This window comes from Camelus ferus, chromosome 11 (assembly GCF_009834535.1).
Source record: "Camelus ferus isolate YT-003-E chromosome 11, BCGSAC_Cfer_1.0, whole genome shotgun sequence".
Taxonomy (NCBI): domain Eukaryota; kingdom Metazoa; phylum Chordata; class Mammalia; order Artiodactyla; family Camelidae; genus Camelus; species Camelus ferus.
This window is the reverse complement of record NC_045706.1, coordinates 36,699,140-36,721,967: the sequence shown is the minus strand read 5'-3', so window position 1 is coordinate 36,721,967 and position 22,828 is coordinate 36,699,140. Positions and strand designations below refer to the sequence as shown.

Here is a 22,828-nt window from a genome sequence, read left to right as displayed (position 1 = left end):
CTAAAGATCACATGGAACATTCACTATGACAGACCAGTCTGGACCACAAAACACACCTTAACAAATTCAAAAAACAGAAATCATAGAAAATATGTGCTTACAACACAGTTGAACTTAACTAGAAAACAATAATAGGAAGTTAGCCAAAAATTCAGAAAATGTGGAGATTAAACAACACACTTCTAAATAATACATGACTCAAAGAAGTAGTCTCAAAAAAAGTTAAAAACAATTTTTGTTTAAATGAAAATGAAAACACAACATATCAAAATTTATAAGACACAGCAAAAGCAGTGCTTAGAGAGAAATGAACAGAATTGAATGCATCTATTTGAGAATAAAAAAGACCTAAAATCAATAATGTAAGATTCCATCTGAGGAAACTAGAAAAAGAGCAAGTTAAATTCAAGGGAAACAGAAAAAAAATAGTAAGATTTAAATTAGAAAACAATGAAATTGAAAATAAGAAAGGGGGGGGGGGGGAATCACTGAAACCAAAAGCTAGTTCTTTGAAAAAGATCAATAAAATCCGTAAGCCTCCAGCCAGGCTAATTAACAAAAAAGAGACAAGACACAACTTTCTAATATCAGAAATAAAAAAGAGCACATCACTACAGATCCCATGGACATTAAAAGGATAATAAAGAAATGTTATCAATAACCCTATGTCCATAAATTTGATAACCTAGATGAAATGAACTAATTCCTTGAAAGATACAATCTACTCAAACTCATACAAAAGACACTCTGAATAGGCCTATATCTATTAGAGAAATTGAATCAGTAATTAATAACTTTCCAAAACAGGAAGGTTCACTGGTAAACTCTACCAAACTTTTAATGAAGGAATGATACTAATTCTATATAACTAGAATTAGAATTAGTATTAGATTAGAAAATAGAAGCAAAGCAATTCCTAACTCATTCTGTGATATCAGCTTTACCCTAATATCAAAACTAGACAAAATATTAGCAAGAATACAATAATATATATTTAAAAATCTGCACCATGACTAAATAGGATTTATCCTAAGTATGCAAGATTCATTCAACACTCAAAAATCAACTGCTATAACCCATCGTATCAACTGGCTAAAGAAAAATCATATGATCTTAATAGGTGCAGAAAGCATTTCACAAAATCCAAAATTCACTCATGATTAAAAAAAACTCTCAGTAATCTAGGAATAGAGAAACCTACAGTTGAAAGCATACATCAGGATGAAAAACTAGATAATTTCCCCTAAAACTGGGAATGCCCCTCTCACCACTCCTATTCAACATCATACTAAAAGTCCTAGCTAATGTATTAAGACAAGAAAAATATATATGTACAGATGGGGAAGGAAAAGAAAATGAAACTGTTTGTTCACAGACTAGACAATTGACTATATAGAGAATTCAAAATAATTGACAAAAACTCCTGGAACTAATAAGTGATTATAGCAGGGTTGTAGGATACAAGACTAATAAAAATGAATTGATTTCCTATACACCACATGAACAAATAGAATTTGATATTTAAAACACAGTATTATTTATACTATCTTAACAAAACTACAGAGATGGAAAAAGAGGGGATTGAGGGAAGAATAAATTAGGACAGTAAAACTATTATGTATGATGCTGCAATGGTGGATACATGCCATTCTGTGTTTATCAAACACACAAAACTCAACAGAAGCACACAACACAAAGAAAAAGAAAATGTGAACTATAGGCTTTAGTTAATAACTATGTTTGAATGTCGGTTCATCAGTAAAATTGCACTATACCAATGCAAGATGTTAATAACAGGGTAAACTGTGGGTGGAGAAAAGGGAGTATATGCGAACTCCAAGTATTTTCTGTTCAATTTTTCTATAAACCTGAAACTCCAAGAAATACAGTCTCTTAAGAAAAACAGTAGTGTTAAAAAATAAATAAAAACGAAAAGCAACCCTATGAGGTAAGTACTACTATTATATTTTCCAGAAGAGAAAACTGGGACTTAGGAATGTTAAACAAATTTTTCAAAATAATATAGCTAGCGAATTACGGAAATGGGATTAAAACGGGTTGCTAAAACTCAAACCTGGCATAATTACAATACAGAAAGATATATAAACACAATACACACAGAGAGAGATATATAAACACACTACACACACACAAAGTTGACACTTGAACAACACAAGTTTCAATTGTACCAGTCAACTTACACCAGGAATTGTTTCAACAAATTCTACAGTACTGTACTTTCCAAGGCTGGCTGAATCTGCAGGTGTGTAACCATCAGCAAGGAGGGCTGATGGTTAGACTTGAGTATCCATGGGTCTTGGTATCCAAGGGGGGTCCTGGAATCAATCCCCTGCAAATACTCAGGGACAACTATACATACACACACACACACACACACACACACACACACATATGTATACCCCCTACATACACATATGTATGTATGTATATACACACGTAGGAAAACTCTCTAGTCTTTAGATGAGGAGCCAAGTAAAAAGAGAGAAAAGGCATGCACACTGCAAAGCTGTAGACGGGGGATTATCAGAGACAAGAACTGAACTGCAGTTTCAGGAAACTGGGAAGACGGCTTCTTAAGCTAACAGTAATCAACAACAGTTCAGAGCTCTGCCCAAGGACATTATATTGGAAAGTCAGCATCTTTCTAGGAGTGTTCCCCTTCTTTAGAATTATGGATAAGGGAGATCAGGGAGCTGATAGAAGAAAAGTTAAATCATATTCCTTGTCCACAGTCTTACAGCCCTCGGCTCTCCCCACTTCCTCTGTCTTCCACCTTGATTTTGGGTCCTTGGGAATCTTCTACCTACAACCTCTATATCATCAGGTAGTGCTTATGAACTCTTGCATTTCAGAATGCATGCCCCAATCCTTGACACATTGCATCAAGGATGCTTGGTGACAGCATCCAAATGTAAAACAGAACAGTTTTGTTTCTTTCACTGAGGCACTCACATAGCACATGAAAACCTCAAACATTGGGGGAAAAACACTGAAAACCTACACAGACTATTCATTCAACAAATATTTACTGGTTACGCAGTAAATGTCAGGGAAAATTCTTGTGCAAATCCTTGCTCTTCTGGAAATTGGGGCCATAAGCTGAGACATATCCTACCCTTAATGTATTTAGAGAAAACTGAGAAACAGACAAGTTCCAGGCAATATAGGAGGAAGCCTATGATTTTGAAGCACAAACTACAAAAGAATTAAGGGAATAACCAATAAGACGATAAAGCAGATTTAGGCAGGGCAAGCTTCTGAAAAGAAAGACTTAACAATCGTTGATCCGAGAACATCCTTGAAAGAGAAAAGAGGATGGCCCACTGTTCTCATGCTCACAAAAAGTAACAATTCTTGGAAATGTAAACCATTTGCACAAGTAATACAAAGCAAAGAGAACTGGCAGGGTGATGCTGCACTGCAAGTCTATCTATGAAACAAAACACACTGCCTTTATGAAAAGAATCATTTTCCGTTGTAACTAACAAAATGAATGATAACTCTTCCCAGAATGCTAAGAGACGCTCACTTACAGCATCTCATAGTAATTAAGGGAAAACATAGGACATGCGACACACAGGACTTTACTACACAGCTGCCATCTCACTAAAGCCTTAGCTGCTCACAGTTCCTTCCTCATTAATATTGACCGACGTTTGATGAACATTCATGCCTGAAACGCTGCCTGCCCTAGTTCAGAGCCTTATCTGCCAGGAAACAGCCTTGTAGCCACTGGCCTAAGAAACTGCATGATTCCTTTTTGCAGGGAGGTGGTAGGTTGCCTTGCAGTGGATTCCCAGGGAGACATGTAGCCAAAGGCTTCAGGGAGACCTGGAACTAAATGTCTGCTTAACCCCCTGCTCCAAGCTGTTTGATAGCTCTCTCCAGCCCAGACAAGCTTTGTATTTTGTGACTAAAACTGAAAGCCCAATTGGTTTCCTTATCTTTAGTTTCTTGCTGTAAACGCAAGTGAGCTTTTGTTTTTCACTGATTTATGTCTTGGATGTCAACTGTGTACAAGCCCCTTAACTAGTTTTTTTTTGTTTGTTTGTTTTGTTTTTTTTTTTTTTTTTTGGCAGCTACAAAGATGCCTCAGACTTTTTTAAAAAGTTGAAAATCTTGGGCAATACTTTCTTTTAATCAAAGCAGTTTGTCTAATTCAGACCAGGTGTTTTATCACTCTGCTCTGTAAAAGGAATTCAGGGCTTATCATGATCTGCTCCAATACCATCAACTAGCATTTTGTAAATAGGGTCTCACATTCATGCCAAAGATAGGTCACTAATTTATACTTCCACACAAATTCATTGATTGTTTGTAAACCCCATAAACAGCAGCAAACCACAAGTACCAAGTAGGTTTGCATATTTTTAGGTAGCAATCATTTCGAGTACTTTTTATGAATGTTTCTCTAGAAAGCTGATTTATTACAAATTGGTTTCCCATTTGCAGAGCACGTACATTTTAATGAATTACAGGCAGCACAAAGCAAAGCATACATATTCTGGTAATAAAATGACTAGAAATGCCTTGTTTCAAAGTTTGTGGAATGCATAAAATGGATTCCTGTCATAGTAAATTAAAAATGCTGAGAAAAAAGATATGTCCCCAGAAAAAATAAACATTTTCAGAAGGAAGTACCTCTTATTTATAGGAAAAAGTGGGGGATGGGGAAACAGTTTTTTCTTTTTCATTTATGCTACAAATTTTCAAGATGTAAAATGGCATAGAAATAAAAGGCGCCAATTCCAGCATCAAGCTGCGTGGGGTAAAACACCTCCCCATTAGCTGTATTACCTGAGACTCAGTTGTCCCAGTTGTAAATTGGGAACAATTTACAAGACAGGTGAGCTTTGAACAACATGGGTTTGAACTGTGAGGGTCTACTCAGATGCAGATTTCCTTTACTAACTATGTACTGAAGTACTAAGTGATCTGAAGTTGGTTGAACTCACAGATTCAAAACCACAGATACTAAGGACCAACTACAAAGTTATACATGGACTTTTGATTATGTAGACGGTTAGCAGCCCTAACCCCTACTGTTGTTCAAGGGTCAACTGTAATACTACTTACTTCAGATGTTTTAAACAGATGCCCTTAACCTGGCAGAGTCAGCCTTCATAAGTGGAAGGTATTACTGCCTTTTTTTTTTTAACTGCTTACAGGTACCCAGTGAAAAGAAATACCAGTATAGTACCAGCTTTTAAGGAACTTACAATCTAAAGGGGTAATAAGTCACAAAACTAGACACCAATTTAAAGCAAGAGCAAGCACTTATTCCTTCCATGTAATGATAGCTAAATTGATCTAGAAGACATAGGAATCCTCCCTATAGGGGAAGAAATGAAAATGACTGAGGCTCAGAAAGAGAAAGGTCTCTGCTGGGTATTTAATTATACAGAATCTCAGAGTTAGGCAGAAGTCAAAAAATCAATACTGTTCAAGCATCAAATCAACGTTTAAGTATATACAATACCCTAACCAATCTCTTCTAAACCATAGCTTTTCAAAAGTGTTTTATTTCTGTGAATACTTAGTATCTTGCACTATACTTTGCCATCTATGGTATTGGCATGACTGTCAATTCAGTCATTTCAGATATAACTTCCTAACCACCCTGGCTAAAGCAGCCCACGTGTCCCTGGCAGTCTCTATAATACTACCCTATTTCATTTCCTTCTTACGGTCAGCGGAGTTTCCCGGGTGATGTCACATCTACCGTACAGCAGAATTTCCTAGTCTCTGCATGACTGAGACTAGATGTGTGTTTGGGACTAGATGACTGTTTGTGAAGCTGCCCTTTACAATGTAGAATGTTTAGCAGCATCCGGCGTCTATCCACTAGAGGCCAGAGGCAGCCATCTGCTGCCCTCACCCAATACTGTAACAATCATAGATGTATCCAGACATTAAACATGCTTGTTAACCCCTCAGATGGAGAGTCCAGGAGGACTTGGGATAGCCAAAATCCCTGATCAGTCACCTCCAGCCATAAGGAGTCTTATTTGTTAACCTCAGTATGTATATAAGATAAACCCTAATTGTGTGTGTCAAATTTGAAAGGCACTGATAAGCACTGCTGATTTGCATCGAAAATTATATTTGCATGTTTAATAGTTTCACAGTAGTTATACAGTTGAAGACCCACAGCAATACTAAAGGAAACTGCTGTTATTCCGATTCATCACTGATGGTTTAAACAATCTGTCCAAAGTCTGTTTTTAGAGGTAGAGCTCCCCATCCTCTTAACACAGAAAAGTGTGTCTACTAAGTTAAAGAGGAATCCAATACCCTCCCCTAAAGTCTCCTTCCTTGTGCAAATTAGCGAAAATTTCTAAGGTACTTCAATCATTTTCTTCCATTGTTTCCAGCAGTATTGCCTATACTCTGCCATGTCTTCACTGTCCTATCCTTCTGGATTTTTTTTTTCTTTTTAAATCACGTGCAAAAATATACATTTCTCCTGTTACCTCTTTGTAGTGGATTCCACCCATTATTCCAACCTGTTGAGATATTTTGGGTCCTTTGACAGGTGTAGGACCACCAGATCAATTCAAGTGAAGTTAAAGAAAAATGAAAACACTGAATATTTTGTACAATGTGGAATAGGTTATACAAGTAAGTAAAACATGTAATTGAAAGAGAGGAAGTTTAGGGTGAGAACGAATTGTCTAATTGCTTACAGATCAACTGCTGGGTCTAGATACAGTTTTTTCACTGGATACAAACATTATTTTTTTCCTCCTAAACCTTTAGGCCTTCATATAATGTTTTCATTCTCCCAGAAGGCACTTCCCTTCCTCTGGCTTCCCTGTCCATCCTCATCTCTTCCTTGCAAAACTCTACTTATTATTTTTTAAACAGAGGTATTGGGGACTGAACCTAGGACCTCATCTCCTGCATGCTAAACATGCACTCTTCCACTGAGCTACACCCTCTGCTCTACTTACTATTCAATTCTCAGCTTGAACGGTGTTGTGTCAGCAAGGCCCTCAGACAGTCCTTCACCTCAAGCCATTACAATCTTAACCTGCTTAAGACCCTTAAGTAGAGGGGGACGGGGTGTAGCTCAGTGGTAAAGCATGTACTTAGCATGCATAAGGTACTGGGTTCAATCCTAGTACCTCCACTAAAAAAAATTTTTTTTAATTTTAAAAGAATATACATCCTTGAATAAAAAGACCCTCAAGTGCACATTCTCCTTATAACCCCAAATGTTTCCTTCATAGTTATCACAACTGAAATCAAGTTCCATGTTTACTTCTCTTAAGAGCTTAATTAAGATATAATTCACATATTATAAAGTTCACCCACTTAAAATGTACAGTTCAATGGTTTTCAGTATATCCAAAAATTTGTGGGCCATAGTGCCCAGATATTTGTTCAAACATTATTCTAGATTGTGTGTGTGATAAGATTAACTTTTAAATCAGTGGTCTTTGATGACATGAGATTATCGTTTAAATCAATGGATTTTGAGTAATTCCTCTCCATAATGTGAGTGGCCCTCATTCAATCAAACAAGAACTTCACAGAACAAAGACTGACAACCCCCACCCCTCTTCCCCACTCCAAACAGGAAGAAACTCAGCCAGCAGATGGCCATGGAACCTGAACTTCAACACCAGCTCTCCCGTGGTCTCCAGCCTGCCAGCCTATTCTACAGATTTTGAACTTGCCAGCCTCCATAATCACCTGAGCCAACTGCTTACAATAAATCTCTCTCTACATGTACATACACACCGTACTGGTTCTATTTTCTCTGGAGGACTCTAGTACAACTTCCTTATCACATATATGATATGCAAATGTGTTCTCCAACTCCATTTTTACTTCTGTCATAAAATAAGATGTGCCGATATCAAACAGAGTTTGTCTTTACTTTTCAATGTCTCTGCCCTCACATACCCTTTACACTTCTTTCTCCTTCAGAAGCAGCTATTCGCCTACCCCACAGAGGGGAAAACCCGAAAGGAACAAGGAAGATCTAAACAGACAGTTAGCTCTCCAAATTCAGAGTCCTTCAGGCCAAAGCAATTGGAAGAGAAGAGGTTCTTTCAGTTCCCTCCAGCCTGGCTTTGAATAGCAAGAGCCAAACCTAAGGAAGTGAAGAAAACGTTTAGTCCTAACGACAGATTTTGAAGAGAACTAATAATGTTTCTGTCGACTCCATCAGTTTCTTTCCCGAAGACTCTAGGCCTGTTCAGAATGATAAAAAGAGAGAGCTTCACGGCACTTCAGTAACTCAGTCAAATGCAGGACTTTTCCTTTGTATTACTCACAACAGGAGAGAACAGAAAGTAATCTGGGAGGATGCCAACGTGATAGGCAACACCAAGGAACAGTTGCAGGGCTCAAACAGTGCATGTTAATCAGCCCCGTGGGGCCCTGCAACTGGGAGGAGTGCCTGTGTTAAGCTGACCTTTTCCAGTGATGATCCCTGGACCGTAATCCAACATTTGCTTCTTACCATATTATCAAGCAATGGTGAGATAAAAGTTTTCTCTCTGCATTTTTTCTATTTTTCTCATCATGTCCCTCTTAATAATTCAAGAAGTCTGAGGAATGTTATTGCCTAAGATCTTGTCAGGGCCATAATAGTGAAAATATCCAAAAAACAAAATAAATGTACTATCCAGGAACACAAACAAGAATAACCCATTATTTAGACTCAAATATATCCAAGATCCAATCATATAAAGTTGCAGACCCAAAGGCAGAGAGCTCTTAAAAGCCAGTGAAACAGAGGTTTTTTTTGTTTTTTGTTTTTATTCTAATACAACCAAATTCAATGTTTTAATAATAGAATTGGACATGAAACAGATTCTCATTATAAGGAGTGTTTCTCATATGCTTTATTTTCCATTTAAAAATCAGAAGATTTAAATATAGTACCCATGCCCCACTTCTATTATTCACATAAAGGAAACATATACCATACCAAGTGGTAAAAAGTAAATTTGTTGGCTTAATTTGGTTCTTCAATCTGACATTTTCAATAGTTTTCCTTCAGTTATCTAAACATTTCACCCTTATTGGTGAAAACATAACTCCTATTGAAATTAATTTTCAAGCTTCTTTGTGACATACTAGGCTAACCTCTGCTCCTCTTCTCTATAAGAAAGTGTTTTTGTCATTTTTAAAAAAAGATGTCACTGTAGTCCTAATATGTGTGGGTATATATTAGACATTGACAGTGACTTTTCTCCGTTGTGTTTGGGTACATAATCATTGAATGGAACTATTTCTCAGCTGGAGATTATCTACAGTTGTTTCATCCATCTGAAAAAAAATGTGACTCATCTATAGAGATTAATTATGTGTACATAAAGGAAGAAGGAAAACGTGTTAGGTTGCTATAGTAAGAAAAAAGAGATTAGATTCCATTTATAATTTCACAGCTCTTTTCACTTACTCACAAATACTTCCTAGGATTTCAGAATAGATTCCAATACTTGACTAATTCATTTAATATAGTTTTCACTGTATTAATACAGGATAGTATAGAAGTTAATGAAACCAGTTTATAAAGTCAGATCTTGTTATTTCCTACATGTGCCTAAAAATTCTCTTATAACTTATTTCACAAACTATAAAATGGCTTCTCTAGTAAACCAAATCTGAAGCTCTGAAAATGATCTCTGATATTTATTAGGACTCAGTTCGAGTGGGATATGAGCTAAGAACACACCTTAGTGACAACAAAGGTGAATAATTAGAAAATCCATTAATGAATTCAATTTGTCTTGCAAAATACAATTTAGGAAAATGTTGGGGTTATTGTTGTTGATCTGGTTGAGCCCTTTTCCAAGAACTTCCATATTATCCATGTGTAAACACAATGTTTTAAAGGAACTAGAGAAAACTTTCATATGCTCCTGGAAAAGCCATGAGAGATTCAATATACGAAAGAAATATTCCTACTACGTGATATAAAGGAAAGAAAGAAAACAGCGCTAAATTGTTACACTAAGAATGAGGAGAGTTGTTTCTGTTTTATCATCTCATAAGGAGGAACAGATACATTCACACTAGAAGTTATGGAAGAGGGTGAGTGGGGCGGGGGTGGGCAACGGCAGAAATAACTCATATAATGGATTCTTTTTCTGGTCTAGAATAGGATGCCCCAAGTGTCATAGATTCGTCCTCCAGTCACATGCACCCTCCTAAATCACTTTACCAGTAACATTATGTTTGTTCCTTCCTTCTATCTGGTTACACTTTTTTTATCCCCTCAGTCTTTGCCTCCTCTGTCCTTTGTCTTTAATTTTATCCCTTATTCTGGAAGTGCTGTTTCATAATGAACATAAGGAATGAAACAGTCAATGAGAAAGTAAATCGCCACACAAACATCTACCCTCACCTGGGATATTTGGTCTAAGTAATTGGTCTGTCCCTCTATAATCCATTCTTCTCACACTAGCCAGAGAGGTATCATTAAAATGTAACTCAGACCATGTCACTTTACAACTTAGAACCCTCCAAATCTTCCCACTGGACTTGGACTTAGAACAAAAACCAAACTCCTGATCACTACCGGCATCATGAGTCTGCACTCACTCCACTATAAACCCTTTTTTTCTTCTCTTGAAGGACAGCAAACTCATTCCTACTTTTGGACCTTATGCTCTTCCCTCTGCCCCGTACATGTGGCATCACATTGGCATCTGCATTCAGATCTCAGCTTAAATGCCACGTCCCCAGAGAAGTCTTCCCTTAGTAACCCAATACTTCTCCATTGATGCTATGTTCCGTACTTACTTCTCATCTGTACCCTCTGCTGGAACACACGCTTTGGGAGAACAGGGCCCTGAATCCCCTGAATTTGGAACAACTCCTGGAGCATGGCAGGTGTTTCATAAATATTTGTTAAACAAATCAAGGCTGCAAATTTCTTTGTTAAATAAAATGATTATACTGCTTTCTTTTCAAAATAATCTTGGATTCTTTCATTTTCTTGTGGATGTTTATAGGGAGAAAGACAGCTCAATTATTATGCAAGGCCATTTCCCTTTAATGTTACATGACATTGGTTTTGCCTTTGTTTCTCCAAATTGGCTTCACTCTATCTGCTACATAATTTAATCTAATTTCTCATTGTGCCTGCTTATTCAACTTGAGTTGAACACTTTCATGCACTGGGTAGTATATTCATATGTCTACTTCATATTTTGTCTTTTTACTTCGTTTGTGTGTCTTCAAAACAAATGTGTGGGCACTTAATCATCTGTTTCTATTTTCATGCAGCATTGGTGTAGACAGTACTGTGGCTCGTACAACATAAATTAAGGCATCTTCTGATTAGAAAATCTGACATAAAATACAAAAATATTTCTTTGGTCAGAATTATTTATAGAGCTGTGGCTATTGTTTCGCAAAACACAGCAAATGCTTCCACAGCTGCAGAGAAGAAAGAAAATGATTAAAGGATTTCATGGAGTTTTATTTTTTACTTTTTTTGGAGGGGCTTGATTGGGGACCAGTAAGTTTGTACTTTAGTTCATTTTGTTTAAAAAAAAAAAAAAGAAAAGAAAAGAAAAAAGGTCAGAGAGTTCTTCAGTGTATTCAACCACGACAGCAAAAAACAAAGTAACTGGGAAACGCAGTTTTCCATTACAGAGGTTGGCACATTCAGGGAGAAACACAGCCAGTATTTTTTCTCATGAATTTTTAATACTTGAACACAGGGATCAAACGTGACTTCTGCTTTACTCTGTGTTCACATATAAGATGGAGATCAATAAATCGTAGGAAAGCTCACTTTGATAAGACTCAAACTAAGAATTTGAGAGCACAGACCTTCGAAGTTCTGTGGATCACAGAATTACTGGTTAGTTTGTAGAATCTTTCCAGTTCATCCCTTTAATAGCACAACTCCAAAAAATTCTTCAACCACATGAGACTAAAATCCATCGATTCTACAATCGCTCACTGACCCTTGCTCCTTCCAGCACTCCTCTCCTCCTTGCCCAGTCTTCCAAATTCCAGGGTCAATCACTATAATCTCTCCTTCACATGCATCCTCAACTCCTTAGTCCCTCTTTCAACCACTCATCCTTTCTTGGCAAAATACCAATCCTGGTTAAATCCCATTCTCTGTCTACTTGGACCTTAAATCTAGGCAAACAAATGGGGCTGAAACACACACACACACACACACACACACACACACACACACACACACACACACACACACACACACACACAACCAAAAGGGCTTGTGACCAAGACACACTTAATATTTTCCTCATTTTGAGTAAACTTTAAACAGGCTTCTCTCTGGTACTCTGGGCTCCTGATCTCCCTTTTCTTGGAGCATTTACTTTAGAAAGTTTTCAACTGTAAAATTTTTTAATTGAAGTATTGTCAGTTACAGTGTGTCAGTTTCTAGTGTACAGCATAATGTTTCAGTCATACATATACATATTCCTTTTCATAGTCTTTTCTGTTATAGGTTACTACACGATATTAAATATAGCTCCCTGTGCTATAGAGTACAAACTTGTTTCAACTGTAAATTCTTCATATGCCAGTTTGAGATGCAAATCTTCTTCCAGGCTATTACCTGTTTTATAGCTCAGGAATGACCTTCTCAAGGACCCAGGAGCCATTCCTTAGAAACATAATGGTAGAAGGTAGTGCCTCTATCGCCCAGTCTCTGTGGGAGGGACAGGAGCCCAGCTTCCAGAAGGGACCTCATCACATCGACCAACCTCCTCCCTACCCAGGGTGCCCTTCCTGGAGTACTTCTCCACTAGCTCACTACAGTGCTTAAAAATCCACCTATGTTTTGTCCCAGCAAAGTTCAGTTTGATTTCTCTTTCCTATTATATATCTTGAATATACGCTTTTTGCCTGTTTGAGATTTGAGATTGTTAACATCAAACAGGGCTTGAATGATGCCCGGCCACCACACTGTTTTCCTAGTCCGTTCACTCCTCCATTGTTCTCATACATTCTCCCCGTCTCCAAACCTCTACCCCATCCTCGTTCTCAGTTGACCCTGTTTCCTAGATCACTGAGAAGACATAAGGTATCAGAACAGGTTTTCCACAGTGCCAACCACCCCAACTACCTCCCTGCCTGCATGTGTGCCCACATACCCTGCCTTCCCTGTCTTGAGAGGCACCAGAGACCCCATCCTCTTGTGTTCACTCAACATACTGCTTGTGTAAACCTCCTGTCTCCTGCTTCAATATTTCCTGTGCTCCAGGGGGGGAAAAGGGTAGGAAGGGATAAACTGGGAGTTCGAGATTTGCAGATACTAACTACTGCATATAAAATAGATAAATAAGTTTCTACTGTATAGCACAGGGAACTATATTCAATATCTTGTAGTAACATATAATTGAAAAGAATATGAAAAGAAATATATGTATGTGTTATGTATGACTGAAACACTATGCTATACACCAAAATTGACACAACATTGTAAACTGACTACACTTCAATAAAATATATATACACACATACATATTTTCTGTGCTTTATACATCCAGAGACAAAGAAGTAATGGTGACACTTTCAGTCAGCCATACAATTATGTATGTAAAATACACTGATGTGCTAATAAAATACGTATCCAACTGCTAATTCTGTTGTAAGTTTGTTCATCTGAAGCTTCATACTGGCAATTACTATAATTTTGCTTTACTTTGACTGAAGTGAGAGAAATATGCCATTTCCCATTCTTGGAAGTCCGAGTAACAAGATGTTTGCCACAGTGAAAAGTTTTCCTTCCTCTAAACATAAGTTGATTTGCACATTTTTAACTGTGTATAAATGTTGGAGGTACTGAGCTACTTTTTATTTGAAGCCAAACATACAGCTCATCCCAAAGCTTAAAAAAATTTAAAAGGTTTCTCTGCAGTTTGTGACTTGTCATTACACAGCTATGATTGGCTAAGTCCCATCTCAAAAAGTTCAAGGGCTAAAAACAATTACCTCTTCAAGGACGTCAGCAAGCTTACTGAGGATCTCTTCAGGAAGGCTCTGGAATGTTGGAACGCTGAAAAACAAAACCGAGATGATGCTGAAGGTGTACACAGCAACTCACTTTCATAGATAAAGCAGCAATGTATCTGAAAATGCAAACGCATTTCATGACAAAGAATCTGCAGATGAAGATCAAAGCAATAACTTCAGCATAATTTGAGGACCAATAGGAAAAGGCATGTTGTACTAAAAAGAATTGGAGGTTGGACAGAACCAAGTTCAAGTATTATTTCCTGTCTGGCCTCAGATGCCTTGGCTATACCAGGGAGAAAACCACTCTTTACCTTGTCAGCCAGCTGTCACCAGATGCCTTCACCCTCTTTAGTTCCTACACATACACACTCCTTTCTACAAGCCAACTGCTACCCATTCTTTAGGACACAGCTGGACTGATGACACGTTCAGCCCTGCAAGCATTCATTCAACAACACTGGGAGCTGCCTACTCTCCCAGCCTCTCTCCAGCTAGGCCAGGTCCTCCTATTATGACCTCTTTGATCCCTTCCTGCAACTGTAATTAGATAATTAATCAGATATTTGTTACTGGGAATCTTCACTGCTAAAATCAAACTCCACAAAAATAAGAACTGTATCTGTCTTGTTCAACCTCTGCCTTTTCAGTGGTTAACTAATGACAACTCAAGAGCACGTGTTGAATAAAGTTACATAAGTATGGACATACAAATGCTTCCCAGGATAGTCACAGGAATCAGATCAGACAGAATGGAGAAAAGAGCCAGGCTCAACATAGACACTGAACACTGTCTTCTCGTCCTCTTATTTTCCCTCACTGACCAGCAAATGGAAATAGTGAATGATGTTGAATATACAAACCAACAAAACTTACTTTATATGGATAATGGTAATGTCTTTAAAAGAGAAAAAACGCTCATCAACATATAATTCTTGAAACTCCACTCCAATGGAAACTCTAACTGGGATGTGGAACGAAATTCTCATTTAATCTTATCTCAATGCTCAAGGACTGTAAAGGAGTGTGCATACATCTGTATGTACGATACGTGACTTACAGAATAGTTCTGGCTTGATTAGAATGATACAATGAAAGAAGCCATAACATATGGCTTGGATATAAGCATGAAAGTTTAACTGTTAATTTGTCACTCTGATTCCCATTACTTGGTGTAAAGCCTATTGGTAAAATCCTCAGGTTTTATGCAGAGGTGTAAACAATTCACCCAGGACCATCTGTTCTACCAGATTTACTGCTGTGGTCTGAGCCATGTGGGCTTTCATTTCCAGAAGGCAGTCAATTTCAGCAGCTGGATGGAATATCACAGGAAGAGACGGGAAGCTAGAGGAAGTGGTTCCCATGAGTTACGCAGGTTGACAAATCTAGCCCTTCCTTGTTCTTTAATGAGCTATATTTCAGTTTCTCCTGAGATGTAAGAATAATTAGAATGTTTCTATCCCAGTGGGCATTTATGGAAAACAAACTAGAACTGAGTTTTTCTCATTCTATTATAATTGGCTCCTTCTTTAGACAGCCCTGCTATGCTAAGTCTATGTCAAGCCATTCTACAATACTTGCATTTTTCATGAGCATTTTTATCCATTGGAAAAAATTTATATTGACTTGACTATATAACACACTAAATGAAACACACTAGATGAAAGCAAAAGCATTAAGTTTTAGGAGGGCATTTTACAAAACTATCTTTAACAATTTTAATTATTTTTTATTTTTTCAACTTTATTGGGGTATAACTGACAAAACTGTAACACATTTAAAAGGTACATTGTGAAAAGATTCCTCCCATCCAGTTAATCTAGTTAATTAACACATCAATCACTTCACATATTTATTCTTGTGTATGTTCGAGACATTAAAGTTCTACTCTCTGAGCAAATTTCAATTACACAATACAGTGTTATCAACTATAGTCACCATGTTTACGTTAGATCTTCAGACCTTACTCATCTAATAGCTGAAAATTTGTAACCTATTTCCCCTACTCCCCAGCCCCTGGCAAACACTTTTCTACTGTTTCTACAAGTTTAGCTTTTTATTTAGATTCCACACGTAAGTGATGCCATGCAATTATTTGTCTTTCTCTGTCTGGCTTATTTCACTTAGCATAATGCCCTCCAGGTTCACCCATGTTGCTGAAAATACAAACAGCAAGATTTCCTGCTTTCTAGTGTATTATTGTATATTACAATAATATTCATATATATATGTGTGTGTATATATATATATATACATATATATATAAATGATCTTTTCCAATTTTAAATGCCTCAAAATATTCAGCAGCATTTTTACTAATACAAATTAAGGATGATTTTAAAGAAGAAACACTAAAAGAATTAACAACAATTTAAGCACTTCTAGATCTAATAAAACGGAAATCAATTTACAGAAAAATAAGTGTCTTCACTTTCCTAAACTACACTGAAAACACTTTTGTAGCCATCTTTAAAACCCCAAGATCTCTGTTTCTCCAAACCCTAGATAAGTTCTCTCACATAATTTCTGAGAATTATCGGTCTACTGATAGCTTGAACAGCAAGAACAAAACAAGCTAATGATATCCATAATTTCAAATTCTACCCATGAAATACGTTGGTTGAATTTTTCCAAATACATCAAAAGACATTATTTTAGGCTTCACTAGTTTGCACATGTGATAACTCAAGATGAAACTGTCTATAATTTAGAAAACTAAAGGCAAAATAATTGCAAGGATGAACTTTCATAAAATGTTTAAACAGTAGAGAAGAGTATTTTCACTTATGTAAAAAAATTACAATTTTGCATGCTAATTAAAAGCAATTCTTACAGATTATTAAAATATTTTTGTTCACTATAGACTTGCAATAGATCTGAAGTTACAAATGCTCTTGAATGCAATAAAATAGGGATGATTTAATGTGTGGAGATTTTCCATTGGATTTTCTAACTGAATGAAGTAGGGACTTGGAACAGACATTTGAGTGCTTTCTATTTGCCAGGCATTGGGATAAGGGTTTTATAGATAATGTACATTTTATTTTTAAACAGTCTTATCAAATAGACATTGTTGTTGCCACCCATTTTACAGCTAAGACAAGTAGGATCTTGAGAGTTTGTCTGAGGTCACACCACTCAGTATGTAGGAAGAGAAGACGAAAATTTCCATCTGAAGAGCTGTGGAGTTCATCACTTGCTAAGCTACACACTTCACAGTAAATGTATTTAAAACTGCCTCATGTAAGCTTTAAAATCATGCCATATTCTTTTAGATAATAATTTAGAAATGAAGCAATAATATTAACAACATTTGATCCAGTGACTTCATTTATTAACCAACTTTTTACTATGAAAAATGTCAAATAAATTGCAAGGTTGAATCGTTCAAGAATCACCTGTATCCCCACCACCTAGATTTGCAACTGTTAACACTGGGCAATCTTTGCTTTCTTTACCTTCAATCCCTCTATTTTTGTATATGCATGTTGATAAACTAGATTTGTAGAGTTTTTTTGATGAAACATTTGAAAGTAAGTTGCAGATATCATGAAATTTTACCCCGAATATTTGGGCATACAAATTCTAAAAATAAGAATGTTTCTAAATAAAATAACTAAAATACTATTATCACACATAAGAACTATTAACTGTAATTCCATAATATCACCTAATATCTGTCCTATATTCAAATATTACCTATTGTTCAAAAATGTCTTTTTTTTCTTTTCAAACCAGTATCCTGTAAAAATCCACACACTGTTTTTGGCTGTTACGTTTCTCTAGTCTCTCATTCTACAACCTTTCTCCTGCCTTTTCCCCCATTATATTGACTTTTTAAGAGACTAGGACAACTGTCTTATTCGATGTCCTACACCACATTTTGAATTTGTCTCAGTGATATTATTTTTGGTAATCTATCATATGAAAATAACAGTAACAGAGAGGGGGAAAAAAAACCTATGTACAAAGATTTTATTACAGTCATGTGACAGTGAAAAAAATCGGGGCACTTACAAAATGACATAACATACAGCAGCAGTTTCAAAATGTGGTCTGGGAGCCCACTGGATTCCCCAAGACCCTTTCAAGGAGGTCCTTGAAGTCAAAACAATTAGTCTAAGTTGTAATTTGCCTTTTTCATTTATTCTTTCACTTGTGTACAGTAGAGGATGTACGACATCATTACTTTGACAGTTAATGGATGTATACTTCTATCTCCCTGGGTTTTCTAGATTTTTTAAGGTAGTAGTAGGTTTATGATGTAAGTGTGCTGTTCACAGAAATTCAGTATTACTGCAGTGCTTCCACTGTGCTCTTACTAGTTAGTTTTCAGATACCTGCTATCATCTCTGTAACGTTATCATCATCCAATAAATCATTCTTTTAAACCCCTGAAGCTGTTCTTGTGCCTAAGTGGAAAAACAATAAGAAATAAATACATTTGGAGGACTTCCAGTCAAGATGGCGGAGTGGTAGGGTCATGCGCTCCCTCTCCTTGTGACTACAATGAAACCACAACTGACTGCTAACCATCAAAAAAAGACTGGAACCTAGCAAAAAGATCTTCTTCAACTGGAAACATAAAGAGGGAACCACAGCAGGTAGGAGAGATGTGCTTATGATATAATCAAGCCCCATACCCTCCTGGGTGGGCGACCCATTAGCTGAGGAATAATTGTGTTGCAGAGGGCCACCCACAAGAGTGAGAGTTCTGGGCCCCACACAGGGGCTCCCTAGCCCGGGGTTCTGGCATTGGGAGAAGGAGACCCCAGGTCATAGGGTTTTGAAGGCCAGCAGGGCTTGGCTCAAGAAGACCCACGGGGCTGGGGAAAACAGACTTCATTCTCTTGGGAAACGTACACAGAATCTTGCCTGCACCAGGTCCAAGGATAGAGGCAGTGATTTCATAAAATCTAGGCCAAGCTTACCTGCTGATTTTGGAAGGTCTCTTGGAGACATAGGGGACAGCTATGGCTCACCCAGGGGACATAAAAGCTGGTGACATACATTCCAGGAGTGTTCATCTACATGAGCTTTCCTGGAGGCTGACATATTGATTGGATCATTAGCACCAAGACCTTGCCCCACCCAACAGCCTGTAGGGAAGCCTCAGGCCAAACAACATACTGGGTGGGAACAGAGTCCCACCCATCAGCAAACTTCCTAAGCCACAAATGCCTCTAGACATGGCCCTACCCACCAGAGGTCCAGGACCAAGCTTCACCCAGCAGTGGGCAGGCACTGGCTTCTCCTGTCAGGAACCCTGCATAAGCTTTTAGCCAAGCCTCATCCACCAGGGATCAGATATCAGAAATAAGAAAACAACAGTACCAAATCCTGTGGAAGGAAGCCACAAACACAGGCCAGACTCTATACTGGCACCAGCTGGACCCTGGCCCTTGGGTGACAAGAGAGGAGTGTGCTGCTGGGGACGCACAGGACATCTCCCACAGAGGGCCACTTCTCCAAGGTCAAGAAACGTAACTAACCTACCTAAAAATACAAATAGAAAGATAGACAATATGAGGCAGCAGAGGACTATCTCTCAGGCCAAGGCACAAGATCCCAGAAGAAGAAATAAGTGATCAAATAGGCAATTTATCTGAGAAAGTTTAAAGTAATGGAGGTCAAGATGTTAAGAAAAATCAAGAAGAGTATAGATGCACAGAGCGAAGTTTTTAGCAAAGAGTTGGAAAACAAAGAATATCCAAGCAGAGCTGAAGAATAAAATCACTGAAACGAATAAGACATTAAAAGGAACTAAGAATAGACTAAATGAGGCAGAAGAACAGATCAATGAGTTAGAAGACAGATTAGTAGAATCCATCTTTCCTTCAGCATTATAGATAATGTACTTTGCTGTCTTTACAACAGAACATTTAAAAATAATATTATGCCAGTTAAGATGTCATTTTGAGCCCAATCAGTCAAAATTTAAAGAATAAGACATTGAGTTTTTTAATGTAGGATATGGCGAACTTTTTAAAAGGTCAAGATTGTTAGGTACAGCTTTTCAGAGTAGAAATGAAAAAGAGAAGTATCTGACAGAGTGAGTTACCATATTGCATTGACTGGAGAAGCCACTCAATAGGTAAGACAAAAATAAAGCCTTGTAGAGCTGACTCTGCTGCCTGTCTGCTGGAAAAGTCAGTAAAAGAAATCATCGCACAACCTCCTTCCAATGATACAGTACCTTGCTGAAATAAAGATTTAGCTGCAAACACAAAGATGAGTGAAAATCTTGCCCACAGAATTGTACTTCTGCCTTACAAATGGAGCACTCTACAGTCATGGCTGGACCCGCTCTTTGGTTTGTATTCACCTGGTATCAGAATCATCAGATCATCAAAGAAGATATTACATATGAATGCTTGGCAACAAACACAAGTGGCACTGAGCTATTTCGGTATGGAACAACTTTTCCAATCCAGGTTTATCCTGGAACAATTATGTTGCACTGATGGTGCAAAAGATTGGTGGCCTCTCAACACAAATCAAGGTAGTAACACCAAAATGTACTAGTTGTTATTATATTCTTACTGTATACTCACAGTAAAAAATAAAATAAAATCCCAGTTTTACTTTAAAATGTTTTGATGAAATAGTACAAGTTATTAATTTTATTATGTTTCAACCCTTGAGAATGCACCTTTTTAATATTATGTGTGACAAAATGAAAAGCACACACACAGCACTTCCGCGGCTTACTAAAGTAGGACAGGTTTCTCAAGGAAAATCGCTTGTGTAATTGCTGGAGCTGTAAGCTGAATTAGCCACTTTGTTCATGGAACGTCATTTTTAACTTGGCAGTAACCACACTGTGGTTATTCAGACTTGAGTATCTGGCAGATAATTTTTTGAAAAAGAACAAAGTGAGCCTGTCACGTCAAGGGAAAAAACAGCGTTTGTCGCCAATGATAAAGTTCAAACTTCCAAATGCAAGTTAGAACTTCAGAAACCTTTTATTTGCTAACTGTGGGCTTAAACAGCTTTCTAATAATTAAAGACTCTTCTGATGAGATCATTGATGATATATTGATATTCATAAATGTAGTTTTTTGGATATTGTATACTTTGTATTTTCTGAACCAGTATTTTCTAGATGACTAATACATGATGTTACAAAATCATGCAGGGGAAATAAAGATCTATTCACAGTGTAAGATGGATCAACGGATTTTAATGTAATAAAGTACGATCATTGATATGGTTTCAGATTTCACCCTGCAACTAATCTTTAATAAATTACCCTTTGCTGGGTTTTGGTATACTATCAAGTAAGAACGTGCACAAGTATCTGAAAAGGCCACTAGCAAACTCTTCACTTTGCCTGCTATATCTTTGTGAGGCTGATTTCTTCACATACGCCCACAGAAACAACAGAAATTCAACAGATTGAATAATATTGAAGCAGATATGAGAATCTGCTGTCTTCTGCTAAGCTGGGTATTGACAGATTTGCAAAAATGTAAACTCAAGTTTCTCTTTTCACTAAGGTTTGTTTTGTTTTGTTTTTTTTTTTTGGTTTATTTTGGGAAAAAGTCATTTTCATTAAAAATAGGTTTTTTGGGTTAACATGAAATATGTATTTTTTGATGTTTTAAAATGTTTTAATAAATACATATTTTTTAAAATACTCATTTTAACTCAGTACAGTTAATATAAAATAAAACCCACAAATTGGAGAACCAGTGACATACTATGAATAAAAGTGATAGACTGATGAAAAGTATGTAAAACATGGAATACTTATAAGATAGTACCTCAAGAAAAAGATAGTGAAAAATATGTATACCACTAGATAATGCTTTTATTAAAGCCCCTTTCAATTATAAATAAAAAAGCTTTGCAGAAAAATATCAGAAGTTCAACAGAGATAATGTTAGGTAGGATGACTCAGTCTATTATTCTTCTTCTACTTTCTTATATTTTCAAATTTTTCTATTTTGTAATAAGACTAAAAAGTATGAAATGCACAGTTATGGTTACAATTAGATAAAACATATCCCAATGAGTCCATTTAAAATGAAAAAATTCTTAACATTGGTAAAATATTGTGGTTTAATTAATTTACTTATTTATTCAATAAAACTTATGCCTACTATGTGCCATAAATTGTAATAGGTATTTGGCATTCATCAACCAAAGCAAGGATCCCTGCACGCTGATCAAGCATATAGAAAATAATATATTTATATTATATTTATTATATATTATATATAATGTATATACAGATAGGTATTAGATAAAGGCTATAGAATTTTACAGCATAAAAAATCAAGCAGGGTAGCAGGGATCACAACGGGAGAAAGGTTAAGTTGAAAGAGTAAACAGGACCAGGATGTCCTCACTGAGAATGTGAGATTTCAGCAGAAATCTGCAAGAGGTGAGGAAGAAAGCTGACTGGAGATGTAAGGAAGAGCAACTGGCCAGAGGGAACAGGGAGGGCAAAGAGGATTCCACAAGCAGCAAGGTGATCAGGATGCCCAGAGTTTTGGGAGTTGGAGGAGATAGAAGAGTAGGAGACCTCAAGAAAGTAAGGGAGGTGAGGGCAGATCAAAAGAGGCGAGTGGCCTGTTGTAATGACTTGGCTTTAATTTGAGTGCAATGTGAAACCACTGTAGCGTTTTGAGCCCCAGTATGGCGTGGTCTTACATATTAAAGAGATCCTTCTCCCAGGACTATTTAGAATAAACGTGCAAAGGGGCAAGAGTAGAAACTGGTAGAAAAGACAATATCTAAACCTACTTGCACGACAGACGGAGGTCTGGAAAGGGTAGAAGTAACAGAGGTGGTAAGCAGCAGCTGAACTGCTATATTTTGGAAGTAGAAGCAG

At 37.0% G+C, this 22,828-nt stretch overlaps 1 protein-coding gene across 3 annotated transcripts in view; it reads right to left on the bottom strand.

Annotated features, from left to right (window-relative positions):
- The window catches only part of PRKG1 (protein kinase cGMP-dependent 1), a 1,107,834-nt gene that overhangs the window by 288,788 nt on the left and 796,218 nt on the right, over positions 1 to 22,828 (bottom strand). For all 3 annotated transcript variants that reach the window (XM_032491411.1, XM_006181681.3, XM_032491412.1), the window contains exon 5: positions 13,969 to 14,032. In XM_032491411.1, the coding sequence (XP_032347302.1) occupies positions 13,969 to 14,032 (64 nt within the window). The remainder of the gene's footprint in view (positions 1 to 13,968; positions 14,033 to 22,828) is intronic.